We start from the raw sequence: 14,151 nt of genomic DNA, 5'->3' as shown, positions 1-14,151 counted from the left end.
TAAATTTGCAGACTTCGTCCCTTGTGGTCTGTCACTGTCTAATCCCAAACTGACTGATAGAAGAGATCCCATCGCCATAATCTGATTTCAAGCCTCTTCAGATAACCCAGGATAAAATAAACCTTTCTAGCAGATTATATGTATCTGGTGAAGAACCACTGGCAGACAAAAACATACTTTCACCCAATGCAACCTCAGAAAGAGTGGAATGGCACTCTGAAAGTGTGCTATCGGACCTCTGTGTGAAGAAGCACTTCAGACTAGTGACAGAAACTCTATTTGGAAGCCACTTACTATCGCAAGGTGCTATTCAAAGTCTTCCAGACAACCTATCCTTTCTTTAAGCATTTATAAAACAGACAGGGTGGATAAATGCGTACCTTTCCAGAAATACCATCCAGATCAGGAGAAGAAGCTATGCCCCTGTCACCCTGAGGAATAACAACTTCATTTACAGAAAAAAAACACCAAATACTCTGGCCAGATCTGACAGCTCTTACAGTTCATCAGTGATCTATAACAAGAGTTCTTGATGTATAAATTGTTGCTTGAAATTGACAAGTCTGAAGCTGACGAGATTTGTATAAGCACCATTAGGTAATGATGTGTCTCATAATCGAGGTTCATGGGCTAATTTTCTCCACAGAGTTTTCTAAAAAATTTACAACTGCAATAAAATACTATAGTATGCGTCCCTGCTGCTTTGGAACTATTACAAGCTTTTAAAACCTGCTTAAATTTATGTGACGTGTGAATCTTTCAATGGACACTTTAGCTTGGTTTCAAAACATAATGAACTGCCTTGCTCTGCCGCCTTCTCTAAATATATACTCAAATTACTGATTTGGTACACTATAAACTGGCAATTATATAACTCACCTGACAGTTGACTTCAGTAGAGTTTTTTTACCTAAGCCTAGCTAACAAAACAATAATCTAATGCATACAACTCTAGAACAAATAAAATGTTGGTTTAAGTAATCAATTTTTAATTATATTGAACCATTAACACTATACCATTCAAAAGTTTAAGGTGAGGATTTAAAAAAAATGTATTCATCAAGGAAATGTTATTTTCAAATAAAATAATATTTCGCGATATTACTCTTTTTTTTTTTTTCAAAAACAACAACAAACCTTTTTTTATAATATGATTTGGTACTGATTTTAAGTATAATCAACATTTCTCCCATTTGCCAAGTTGGCATGATACGAAAGTTGAAATGGTCTTTTCTTCCCTATTGTGATGTATATCCGAGTCAAACAGCTTCTCGAACTAGAAAAGAAAAAGTAGGGCGGGACTTGACTTTGTCCATCGGGATTTGATTGGATGGTTGTGGTTTGCTATTGCTGTGATGTCATGTGAGTGACAGGTTGTCCCGCCCACGTGCCTAAAAACGTGTCATCAGAGAAGAGAGGTTGCTGCAAGTGACTGGGGAAGTTATTATGATTGAAGATTACAATTTAAATAAAAAAAATATATATGCTTGGATAGATTATTTAGAATAAATACTACAATATTTGATAAAACAAAAACGAGTTGCTGCAGTGCAATCTGGGATTTGCCATATGTGAAGGATCTTGGTCAAAATAAGGTATTGTTAAAGGCAGGATTGACATGAATATGATGCCTTAAAATACTGTCTAGATATGTAGCTCACTAAGTTTTGAAAGCGTTTTGTAGTGAAAGGGCACCTAGTGGCAATCCTTCAATACTTCCAAGAGGTTTCGTCTAATCCTACAGGGCGATACAGCTCACTTGTTTTGCATTACCATAGTTTCATGAGAGATATTCATAACATCTGCAGAGAAACATCAGGCTACATATACCACCTGTCACACAGTACAGTGAAATTCACAGGAATGCTTTGGCAATTTCTGCATCTATCCTCCTAAAATGAGTTTATGATACCCTGCGTATTATGCTAAAAGTCTAACAGTGCGGTTTGCAGATTTTGGTCCCGTTGCTGCCCATGAAGACACTGGAAAGAAACTAATGACAGACTAATGATTTCTCAAGATCACTGAGATCATACAAATCTATTAGTGTGGCATCCAGCTTACAGCAAGGAGACAGTTGAAAGCCTCCGTTAACATCCGCCACAGCGATGCCACTCAAATAGTCATACCTTCTCTCCTTTTCTTTCCCTGCTTCCCCCTGGAGAAGACATGGCAGATGGGCATGTTGGTGGACAATCCCGTATTGACACATTAAGCAGTGGGTTTTGAGGTCTATAGTGCTCTGCACCATTACAGCTGTCTGGGGCTCTTTGTAACACACTGGCCGGCAGCTGCAGAGCTGGATAATATTACTCGATAATTGGTAGGCTACAAGCTCAAGACCCACAGTAACCTTGTTTGACGTGCCTGAGAACATTAGAGTCAAGGTTAATAGAGTAAAACTACTGCAAGTCTGTGGTCCATGTGTAGTACTAGCAGGGCTAATCTGAGTGTGCCATGGTTTTGGAATATCATCTTTAATTTTAATTGAGTAGGGACAAATTATATTATATAATAACAAACAAAAAAATAAATAAACAAAAACAAATACAAATATATGATAATATAAATAAATAAAAAATAAAGACAAGCAAATAAATAAATAAATAAATAAATATTCCATACAACAGCACTTTCTTATTTGCTTAAATATAAAATTATGTAATAGAATAATTAAAAAGTAAAATCAAAACAAAGAAGACAATTTACATTCTAAGGGCCCTATTTTAACGTTCTAAGCGCGTGGTCTAAAGCGCAAGTGCACTTAGGACGTGTCCGAATCCACTTTTGCCAGTTTGACGACGGGAAAAATGGTCGGTGCACCCGGTGCATGGTCTAAAAGGGTTGTCCCTATTCTCTTAATGAGTAATGGGTGTGTTTTGGGCGTAACGTGCAATAAACCAATCAGAGTCTCATCTCCCATTCCCTTTAAAAGCTAGTTGCGCTCGCGCCATGGCGGATTCGCTATTTACATGCCGGAATTTGCAAGCGGAAAAACTGAACGCTTCTCCAGAGAGAAAATGGATCTGCTCGTGCGTGAGGTTAAAGCGCGCAAACAGACCATCTACGGGACAAAGTGTATGCGCGTTGTGGACCCGCCTATAGGCGCATATTACTAACGCGCTCTTTAAATAAAAAATAAATATTGCGCCATTGACTTTAGACCAGGTTTCAGTTGGTTTATGGCGCCAACTCTATTTCTGTTGCCTCAAAATAGCAATGCGCCAACAATGCACCTGAACACACCTCGTTTTCAGATCAGCACGCCCATGAGCGAACAGATGGGCGCAAATTAGTGGTGCACGATATATCGGCCGCCGATATAATATCGGCCGATATGGTCATTTTTTTACACATCGGTATCGTTCCGATGTCAAAATATGGCCGATGTGAACAGGCCGATATTTAACGTGTGAAGCTGAAGAGGTTGATGTGAGAGAAATACACATTTCATACAGATGACATAAGCAGAGAACAGTCTGTTTTCTTTCATTTTGAATTGTTCTGTTTAAAAATAGAAGTTTCAAGCTTTCTATATATGTCTCAGGTCTGTGAGGCAGGTAGGTTTCGGTTCATTTATGAGACGCGCTCCAGGTTCACGCGCCGTCGCCTCTGTCCTGATTAAATATTTTCTAGTATATTTACTTTTTATTTATTAAATCCAATTCAATTCGTTGATGAAACATTGATCAAAATTAAGATACAATTAGGTTTCGGTTCATTTATGAGACGCGCTCCAGGTTCACGCGCCGTCGCCTCTGTCCTGATTAAATATTTTCTAGTATATATACTTTTTATTTATTAAATCCAATGCAATTCGTTGATGAAACATTGATCAAAATTAAGATACAATTAATACAAAACGAAATTAAATTTAAAGACAGGCTTTGTGCTTTCTGCTTGAGGTCTCTGTGAAAGTTTTAAAGCAGTTTTTAAGTGCCGAGAGCGCTCACGTCCGTAACATTGTTAATGCAGTCCAGTGCGACTTATGTTTTTTTCCTCCTCATGACACATTTTTGACTGATCGTTTTTTGACTCGTAGATATTTGAATATATTGCTTGATATATGATACCCATTCGAATTTGATTTTTCTCAAAAGTGACAGCGCGTGTGATTTGTGGATTCTGATAAGCGCGAGTGGAGAAACAGGCGTTTATTTATTCATTCTCAGTGTTGAGAAACGTAGCCTTCATGTGTTATTGTGTTAATAATAACTAAAGTAGCCTACCTAATTATGTTACATATTTAGTTTGTATGAAAACTATCGCGTTCGTTACTTATGGATTAAAAAAGTAGGCAACCGGTGCTGCGCGAGCTCTCTCTCACAAACACGGACGCGCGCACATAGAGAGAGAAGATAATTGTAAAATGAAAACGGGCTAAGTTTAAATTTTGTTCTTGCTTGTTTGTTTTTTTCTGTCAAAATGTCAGAAAGCATTTTGTATTATCCATCCGTGTTTTTAAAATTCGTTAAATGACGGACGTTTTACTGTTAACACAGCCCATATGTCGGATTCGTCTTATAGCCTACTTGTTATTATTTTTAGAATAAGTGATTCGTTATGCTATTATTGGACTCCTGTCTATTCATTGTCAACTGTTTTCTATAAATATGTTTGTATTGGCTAACATTTATTCAGCTGCGTGTCCTGTTTAAAATGTGCAATGTTCAAACGCAAAGACAGTCACAAGAAGCCCTTTTCCCTGTGGTATTTTTTAGAATAATATTTGGATATTGGAATAATAAATGAAGTAGCCTATCTTAATTGTACACATGTTCCTGTTTTTTTTTTTTTTTACTGTTTTCTAAGGGTTTCTTAATTTTATACAAGTTGACCAGCACACATTATATGCAATGCAATGTGTGTATGTGTGACATATTTTGCACACAGGTAAAGGTGCCCAATATCAGTCATTTCTAAAGTAAAAAAAATGTGTTTTGGAAAATAGCTCTTTATTTGATAATCATTAAAATTTGTTTTCTATACAGAGATATCGACATCGGTAAATATCGGTATCGGCCATAACAGCAATATTAATATCGGTTATCGGTATCGGCCACAATTTTCACATCGGTGCATCCCTAGCGCAAATGCATTTGCTATTTAAACAACGTGGCGCAGGACGTGAAAATAATAACTGTGTTGGGCTGAAGCTAGCAAAAAACACTTGGATCGCATCTGGCGCCGCATTGCACCGGGTGTATGATAGGGCCCTAAGTGTTGTGTTCATTTCTTTTACTTGATAATGTGCTGAACAAACAGTTTTTTTTTTTTACAGTGAAAGTTTTTCACTGAAATTTGCAGTACACACAAAGAAATGAAGTGGTGGAGGGAAAAACAATAAAACTCAAACTTCCTATTTTGTTATTAAGCCATAGGGTCCATCAATCAAACTACACTCATGCTGTCAAATTCAACCTAAAAATAACCTTGAAATTCCCTAGATTTTAATCCGTTTACAAAGAACAATATTGAGTGAGCTTTAATGAATTGCAAGGCCATTAAAACAACTGGTCTGGTTCATAAATAATTCAGGCATGCCGGTGGTCCCTGAATTTAGGTTTGCTGTCCAAAAATCACTCATGTCGTTTTGGTTCCTAGTCGAATATTGGATTACAGGGAGAGAGAGAACTCTTAGGGAGGCAGTGTGGTCAGAAAGTACATCTCCATAACAACAAAACCAGCCCAGGTAATTGCATTTTGGACGTGTTGTGCATCGGCTAGTATTAAGGATCTAGAAATGCTGGTTCGCTCTGAACAGAACTCCTCATGCGATTAATCCCACTTCACTCAATCCATGAAACACGATTGCGACTGGCAATTTTCATCGCTGGGTACAAACTCTTTTGAGAAACACGTTCGAAGTGATCCAGAGAAAGGGTTCTTGTGTAGGTCACTGCAATTAACCTTTGGGTGACATTCGGTGAGCTTAATAGCTCAGAACGCTGTAATAGCCATACACTACCTTGAAAATCGCCTGCATTTTATATTCGGACCCTCTTCTGGGGTTGACCGTGTTCACAGTCAGAGACTACAAAGATTTAATGAAACACATCACTAAACACCTGGCTCTCATGACCATGTTCTGTAAGTGCATTAAATGTCTGTTGGTTAGTAGTCTTCCAACATATTACACTTATTGGCTGGTTTATACATCTAATGTTTAATGTAACCAGATTTAAGTTAATACTTAGGTTAAAACTTTTAAACACAATTAGTTTTTAGCATACATTACGCTTGCAAAAAGCAAAATACAGATCCTCTAGCATACATGAATGGTACACAAGACGCCAAGCAATTCAATATAGTGAAAAATACTATCAGGCAATTCAAAAATAGACACTCTAGTAAGTAAATAAGTTCTGCATGCAGTCTATAAATATAAGATTTTATTTCCCCCCTTTTCCATTCACCGTGCTGCAGTAAATCTAGCCTGTGCTCTAATACATATGCATGCATCCTCCCATCCTCCATAACTTTGCACTTCTTTTTTTAAAATAAAAAACATCACTAAGAATGGTGTGTCGTTGACAAATTACATCGCCAACACAAAGCTTGAAATGCCCGTTTGATACCAGCTTGCTCGTCTATGATATTCAAATGTTTCTCTTTGAGGAAGCAATAAGAGAACAGAGTCAGCAGGAGACGCCGGAAATATCGCCAGCCGTGAAATGCGTGTGCTTCGTTTATCTATAATGCGTTTTCAGTTTCCAACAATTCCCACATTGCAAAAAAAAAAAAAAAAAAAAATGTGGGCCCGATTCTTCCCCCAATGCTGGATATGAGCCTTTTGGCTTAAACAACCTCCTAAACATGGGGCTTAGATTCTCATGAGCTTTTGTATTATGTAATGTAAATGTGGCAAATACACACAATAGGCTTATGTAACCACAACGATAATTTACATAAAGACGCCACGCCGTTTATTAGGCCAACGATATGCCAGCAGCACACTACTAAAAGATGACAAACACTTGGACATGCAAAAACAACCAAAATTGAAATAAAAATGACTTTACAGGGGCCAATGCAAATGTTTTGTTCAATAAAATTCCTTCTAGGATGAGAGTGTCCCTCCCCATTATACCACCTGAAACAGCACTAAAAACAATATTTCAGCCTGTTTTTAAGATTTACGAATTTCAATTGTAGTAAAATTTCAAATTAATTTGATGAATCCTTACATATTATTCAAAATATGGATTACGAATATTAAATGAGTAAAAAAAAAACTAGAGCTTAATAAAACAGTTGTATAAATTCTTAATTGATAATATGTACGGATTATTCCATTTCCATTCCATTCCATTGTAAATGTTGTAATTGTCATTCGTAAATCTTTTTTTTTTTTTAGTGTAGCATTAGAAATCGAGAATGGTACACTGCTGCCCCATAAAGCATTTGTCAGTCAGTTTTATGGGGTCTTATGAAAAATAAGTTGTTAAAATGAGCATGGACAGAAGTTAATTATATTCTGTTTGCAAAACATTACACCCACTCAATGAGTGTAAACTTTTCTAATCTACACATTCAGAAAAGTAATAATATGGCCAACAAATTAAGTGTGTCCAGACTATTTTGACAGTGAATGCTGATTAATGAGCGAGTGACAAGACAAAAGCCATAAGACAAAAAATTTATGAATAATTGATACTAGAAAATAACTGCTAACAAAATAACACTCAAAAAGAGTGAGGTTTTTGTCTTTTAGTCCATATTTGTGAGCTCTGAGTGTGTCCAGGCGAAGTAGCTCACTGTGTCCAAAGACAAATATGCTAAAATATTTTCAATTAAATGAGAAAATGGCAATAAAATAAGTGTCTGAATGTCCCCAAGAAATCAAAGTCAAATTTAAGGTCTATATAGTTTCTTTGTCCAATAAAATGCTTTCTAGTGGAATGTTAATGTCCCTTCTTCTAATATCATCACGAACAAGGGGCAACAATTTAAGTGTGTCCCGACAGTTCTGACACTGAGCGCTGATTAACGACCGCCCTCCTGTGACAAGACGAAAGTCAGAGGCAGATATGCAAGCGCGTTTCATTCTAAAATAGGACAATGGAAGAAAAAAAATTCTCTGTGATGACCTATTGACTTTAAACTACTGCAAATGGAGATTTGAGTCTCCGACAAGCGTTAAACCCGATCCTAGAATATCCCATGGGATTGTCCACTTATTCCACGGGAGCTATGTAGCATTCCAGCCATGACAACTTGAGAACCGGAGCATGCACATACACAGTATAGCGATCCACAAAAAAAGAAAACAATAGCCTAGAGTGTCATGAAATGCTGAATTATCCAATTATCTGCCCGTATACTGTAACGATACTTGAGACTCCAGTAGCCAAAACAATGATTTTATCAAGCATAGAGGCACCTGGAAAACTATAAAATTCACTTTCACCTTCAGCAGGCCTCTGTTAAAATGTTAAATTCACAGCTCTGATGCAATGTCTTGGAAATGCATCATAAATTCAATATGTGCTATTGGCCATGTTCTTGTTCCAAATGTAATTACACTTGTCCTGTATATTCTATTACATTGAGAAAACACTGCATAATATTTCATAAAACACATTTAGCATGACATTGAACAGTCATTCGTTGAGGAGTCAATCACTGAAAAATGTGACATCTGAAGCAGCAGGAGCAACAAAATGCAACAATATAACAAACTCCAGTTGTCAATTAACACCTACTGCAAGATATAAAAGAAGCTTTGTTGTTTGACTGAGCAATTAACTGAACAGACATTTGTCTGATAAATTTCATACACAGTCAACAATTCCATTTGCAACAAAGGCTACAGTAATGTGACTTGTTGTGCAGGGTAATTTGAAAGAGATCAATAGAAAACTGTAGTCTCATTTCCTACCGGATTTGAAAACAAAAAACAACAATTTTGGCAGCAGCCGCATTAATTATGTGGAAAGTAAAGCAACATTTGGTCCTATAGGAGTGCAAATTTATTGGCTGCTTGTTCCCAAAAGGTATTCCGAATTTCCCACCCCGGACTAAGCAAGTGGTTCTTGTCAAGAAACGTCTCTATTCCAAAACACAACAAACTAATTTGACTAATGACCTTAAAGACCATTTGTCCTTAACAAATATATCATCAGCTGTTCATTTGTGTGAATTCCAAACATTCTTACAGTGGCTCCAAACTCTAAGTGACACAAGGAAGGGAACATATCTATTTACTGCCAAGATCCTTAACGCCTCACAGAGAAGCCAAAAATCGCTTTAAATATGTTGGGATAATAATAACTAACGAATTAAAGTGTACCACAAATTTGATAATAATGTCAAGAAAACTGCCATAAAGAAACTTGTCCTGCAAACCAGAGATTGTGAATCTTAATGCACTACATGCACTCTGTCACATCTTTTAAAGGACAAATCCATGAAATGTCACTGAACAAAGAACTAAGCCATTTTGTAGTATTTAGAATCAATGCGTGATTGATGAAACCCATTCCTTACCATGTCTCCTTTATCTCCCTTTTGTCCAGAATGTCCTGCCAAAACTGGAAGCCCTTGATCCCCCTTTTAAATACACATAAGTTACATAATGCAATGTTAATATGCTAAATGGGCTCAGGTCTAAAACACTGATCAAAATTCAAAGAGGAGTCCTAGCCTGAACTCTGGCTCTTTGTACTTCAGAAGAGATTAGCTGAGCATCACCTGCTGATGAAGTGCATGTCTGTGCCCAAACACCCCCTTATTTGTGCTAAATTGCTTCTAATAAGCTGTTATTTCTGTCTCTGGCTGTCATCCAGGTATACGGACTGGCATAAATGTGCTTTAATTGGCCATTCATTTTGCATGCGGCATTACCTCAGGATCCATTGTTGAGTGCTAACTCGCTCATTTTAAGAATGCTTTCATGGTTTAACTTTACCTTCAGAACGGGACAGTGGCATCGGTCGGTGGGGAGCTGAGCTGGCATGGACAGCATTCTGTGGAGGTATCCTGTGACCAGCGGGGCCGCTGTGGGGTTGTGGGTTACTACAGGTTCACACTGGTCAGATTGAAAATAAGGCAATACATTAGACCGTGATAAAGCATTCAGACAATTATTGTAGACCAAGATAATCAATTATTATGCTTTGAATAGGATATGTGGGGGATTTTCTCCATGCATACTGCATGCAGATTCATCTTCTGAAATGCATAACACTGGCAAACTTTGTAATGCTAAATATATCATTTGGCGCTGTAAAGTCATATTAATATGAGCTCAATTCTGAAGAATTTGGGAAGAGCATTTGTGCATTTTCTGGTGACACTTTACAATATGTTTCATTAGTTAGCATTAGTTAACTACCTATGCAACTAAGAATGAACAATACTTCTTCAGCATTTATTAATCTTAGTTAATATTCATTTCAAGATTTACTAATACATTATTAAAATCAAAGGTTGCACTTGTTAACATTAGTTAATCTACGGTGAACTAACATGAACAAACAATGAACAGCTGAATTTGTATTAACTAACATTAACAAAGATTGATAAATACTGTAACAAATGTTTTGCTCATTGTTAGGTAATGTTTGTTAATACATTAACTAATGTTAACTAATGAACCTTATTGTAAAATGTTACCCATTTTCTTCAGTATTACTGTGCAAAATACATACCATACTGTATATATTGTAGGCAAACAACCTTTTCTTCCAGCACTCTTTTTGTTCTTTTTGTCCTATAGTATTTGGGTTACGTTTTCCTGAGTGAGAAACTATTTTGTTCAAAAGAAAGCTCTCTGAATCACATTTCTGAATTGCCAACATAGTCAGACCATTTTGCTAAACCCAAATGATAGATTTTTGTGGCAAGTTATTTTTTGTGAAATCAAAACCAAACCATATAGGCTATACAGTCTGATTCCTACGGAGCCCCTAAAGGGACACTGTGGTGGGAAAAAAATATGAGATGCGAGGAAAGTCAATGCTTTTGCATTCTCTCGTAAAAGTTTTGCGTTCCGTATATACACATATATATATACACATTTATATATTCTTCAAAGCCCTACAATAATTTTTAATAAAGTGATGGCGCCTTAGGCAATCGAATGTGTTGGCCAATTACGTGACCGTAGCCACTTGGACCATTCCACTTCCATGTGGAAATCGCAAATGAAACATTATCCCAAACGCTGAGAAGGGGGATTAGCAAACAAATGTAAAGACCATGTACCAATTACAACATTGAGCAGGGACGTGGATTTTCTCTAATCCAATCGTTTAAGAGAGTATGTTGCCTTTAATTAATCAGAAATTATTGCCTGGAGCAACTCGAGCTAAAAGGATGTCCTCAAGTGCTTTTTCCACAATGGAAACATTCAGTCCAACAACAATACATGGAAATTACAATGGCTCTGTTCCAAAACCTACTGCATTGCCTACATGGACAGCATTTTAAGAGTTTCAAAAGGTAGAATGCCTTCTTCCAAAGCCAAAATTCTGAGGCAACAAACCCAAAAGAGCCCATGTCACACGGGATCCACCACTTCCTACCTCCACCCTCTCTTACGAGTCTACATGTCCTCCAGGAACCTTCGGTCAGTAAGTGAGCAGTGCCTTGTGGTATCAGTGCCATTACAGAAAGGCACAAAAATCAATCTCAGGAACGTTTTCATTTCTTGCTGTGGAATGATCTTCCAAGCCCTATCAGGACAGCCGAATCCCTGACAATTTTCAAGAATTGTTAAGCTTGATTTCTCACAAACCGCAGAGCTAATAGAGTCGCGTATTGCATGGGACCATTCTGTGATACTTTTGATGCTGGTCGCTATTCACTGCCATTATATCGACAAGCGCGAGAGGGACAAGAAGAAAGAAAGAAGGGCATACAGCATCCAAACTAAACCAGGGTGAGTAAATGGTGACTTCATTTTCATTTTAGGGTGAACTATCCCTACTTAAAAAAAAAAAAAATCAATCTTAAACTTAAGTCTATTCTCAAACAAAACCATCACATGAGCACTTGTGAGGAAGCTGTCTATGTAGGCAGCAGATGGAAGGGTAGCTCATTTGATTTTGGAACGGAGCCTTTGAAAACTACCACAACAAATAAAACAAAAAGAGACACTTCAATCTTTCAAACATTACCTGAAAGAATAAGGTTATTCAAAAGCTGTGTTAAAATGTGACTGGCCGGTTCAGATATTATTTTATGAATATGTCAAGCCTTTAAAGTCCCCCTGTTGTGAAAATCAAGGTTTTAATGTTGTTTATATGTCTATGTGGTATTTTTAATAAACCACAAATTCATAAGTGAGCACCATTGCTGACTATTTTCTCCTTAAAACTGCAGTGGACCAAAGACAGTCTCAAAAACGCGGTTTGAAACCGCTGGTGTTTCTGACGTGACGTCACAAGCTACCTTCTAACCAATCACATCAACGTGTGATCGTCAACGAGTGGATCTCTGAGCTGGTGTGAGTGAGTGGAGGCGGGGATAATTTGCATATTCATCGAACCGTGTATACTAAATGAGACAAGGGTGTAGAGTTACATTCAAGCTATTTTAAGGCATGAAGATTTTTTTTTTCAAGGGAAAAACTTTTAAATATGTCATTTTGGTGGTTTAAGGGATACAATTATTGCCTGCAGGGGGACTTTAAGTTTAGTGCAAAAATGATGGGCTGGGTTTACAGTCGGTTAGGATTTGTATCAAACTGCAGCACCATAAACCTGAATCTTACCGTGACTCCAGGAGAATCGCAGCATCTGTCCAGGTCGGCTATTCTAGCATCACAGAAGATCAGAATCTCTTGAAGCTCAATCTGTCAAGGTAAACTGACATTTATTGGCATGAACACACATAACTGATAAACGAATACAACAGATAAACCTTATTCTATTTTGACCTGGATCAGATTCAGACTTGAAGTTAGTGAAGTTCCCTTAATATATTAGTGGTTGCCATCATAGTTTGAGGTGAGCCTTCACATTCACTAACTGTACTAAATGTTCCAAGTGTTTGCATTCATATTCAGCTTTAGCAACTGAGTGTTGCCTTATTTATGACCATTGATGAGAAACCTCTGTCCAAAACTCACATCCACTGGACGTCCGTCCTCCACTCGAGTGGTGATGAAGGTGCGTCCGCTCGCATCCATTCCAGATCTTTCAGCGGTCACCTGACGTTCAATTAATTTGCAGTCCAGGTAGATGGAGACGGCGTTGCTCTCGACAGAAACGCCCAGCTTGTGAAACTGTCGATCGAAGAGGGCGTGCAGGTCTCGGTTCTTGAAGATGTACAGGAGGCTGTTCTTCAGAAAACTCTGAGCTAAAAACTCTACTGTTTTTTTAGCCCCATCCACTATTAATGACACCTAAATGAAGTAGAAAAGATGAACATTAGTGGTTCCTTAAGACAGTTAATGAGATAAGCTGAATGAAGTGTGAAGAGATTGCAAAAGAGTACTATTTAAATAATGATAATTTTGTCTTGCAGGAGTTCTAGGGATGCACGATATATCAGCCACCATATCAGTATCGGCTGAAATGTTCTTTTTTAATGTTATTGGCTGATATATTAAAGTCGATAAATAATAAATTATTTCTTTCAGCTGAAACACTTCAGATGCGGACTGTTAGCCATGATGGTTTTGAATTGCTTGAAATATGTTTAGAATCACTTCAAAAAAGGAAAATACAGTTAAGTACAACATGTGCAGCGCAAGTCTATCATATAGGCTACACACAGTTAAAATGTGAACATTATAATTGTGTTATTGGGACATGACTTTTATTGGCGAGACTTTTTTTTAAATCAGGCTCTCAAAAATGATATAAAAATGTGGATTTATTTATCGGCCAATATATTGGTTATCGGCTTTCAAATAAGAATTATCAGTTATCGGTATCTGCCAAAATGTTCATATCGGTGCATCCCTAGTTTTGAGCATACCCTGATTGATCAATGTCTATTTTACAGATAAAAAAATGAATGAAATCTAAAATATTTTACACACCTGTGTATCTCCACTTTTATCAAAGATCTGCAGAACAAACCAGCGATCTCTCTTTGTGGTTTTTCTGAGCCGGAACGTGGCAATAATGGAGTATTCATGAGAAAGTCCATTTGGGAACACAGATCTTTAAACAAGAGACACAACACCAACATCTATAA

The 14,151-nt window shown here is 37.3% G+C and overlaps 1 protein-coding gene across 5 annotated transcripts in view; it reads right to left on the bottom strand.

Moving 5' to 3' along the window:
• LOC311279387 (uncharacterized protein) overlaps positions 1-14,151 on the bottom strand; it is a 190,672-nt gene that overhangs the window by 159,328 nt on the left and 17,193 nt on the right. For 4 of the 5 annotated variants that reach the window (XM_084390838.1, XM_084390839.1, XM_084390841.1 and 1 more), the window contains exons 5-9: positions 13,994-14,117; positions 13,076-13,351; positions 12,719-12,799; positions 9,911-10,030; positions 9,490-9,552 (exon numbers count right to left, since the gene is read on the bottom strand). In XM_084390838.1, the coding sequence (XP_084246964.1) occupies positions 9,490-9,552; positions 9,911-10,030; positions 12,719-12,799; positions 13,076-13,351; positions 13,994-14,117 (664 nt within the window). The remainder of the gene's footprint in view (positions 1-9,489; positions 9,553-9,910; positions 10,031-12,718; positions 12,800-13,075; positions 13,352-13,993; positions 14,118-14,151) is intronic. The other variant, XM_084390840.1, reaches the window with a different exon arrangement.

This window comes from Rutilus rutilus, assembly GCF_951802725.1.
Source record: "Rutilus rutilus genome assembly, chromosome: 20".
Taxonomy (NCBI): domain Eukaryota; kingdom Metazoa; phylum Chordata; class Actinopteri; order Cypriniformes; family Leuciscidae; genus Rutilus; species Rutilus rutilus.
This window is presented reverse-complemented; position numbering and strand designations above follow the sequence as displayed.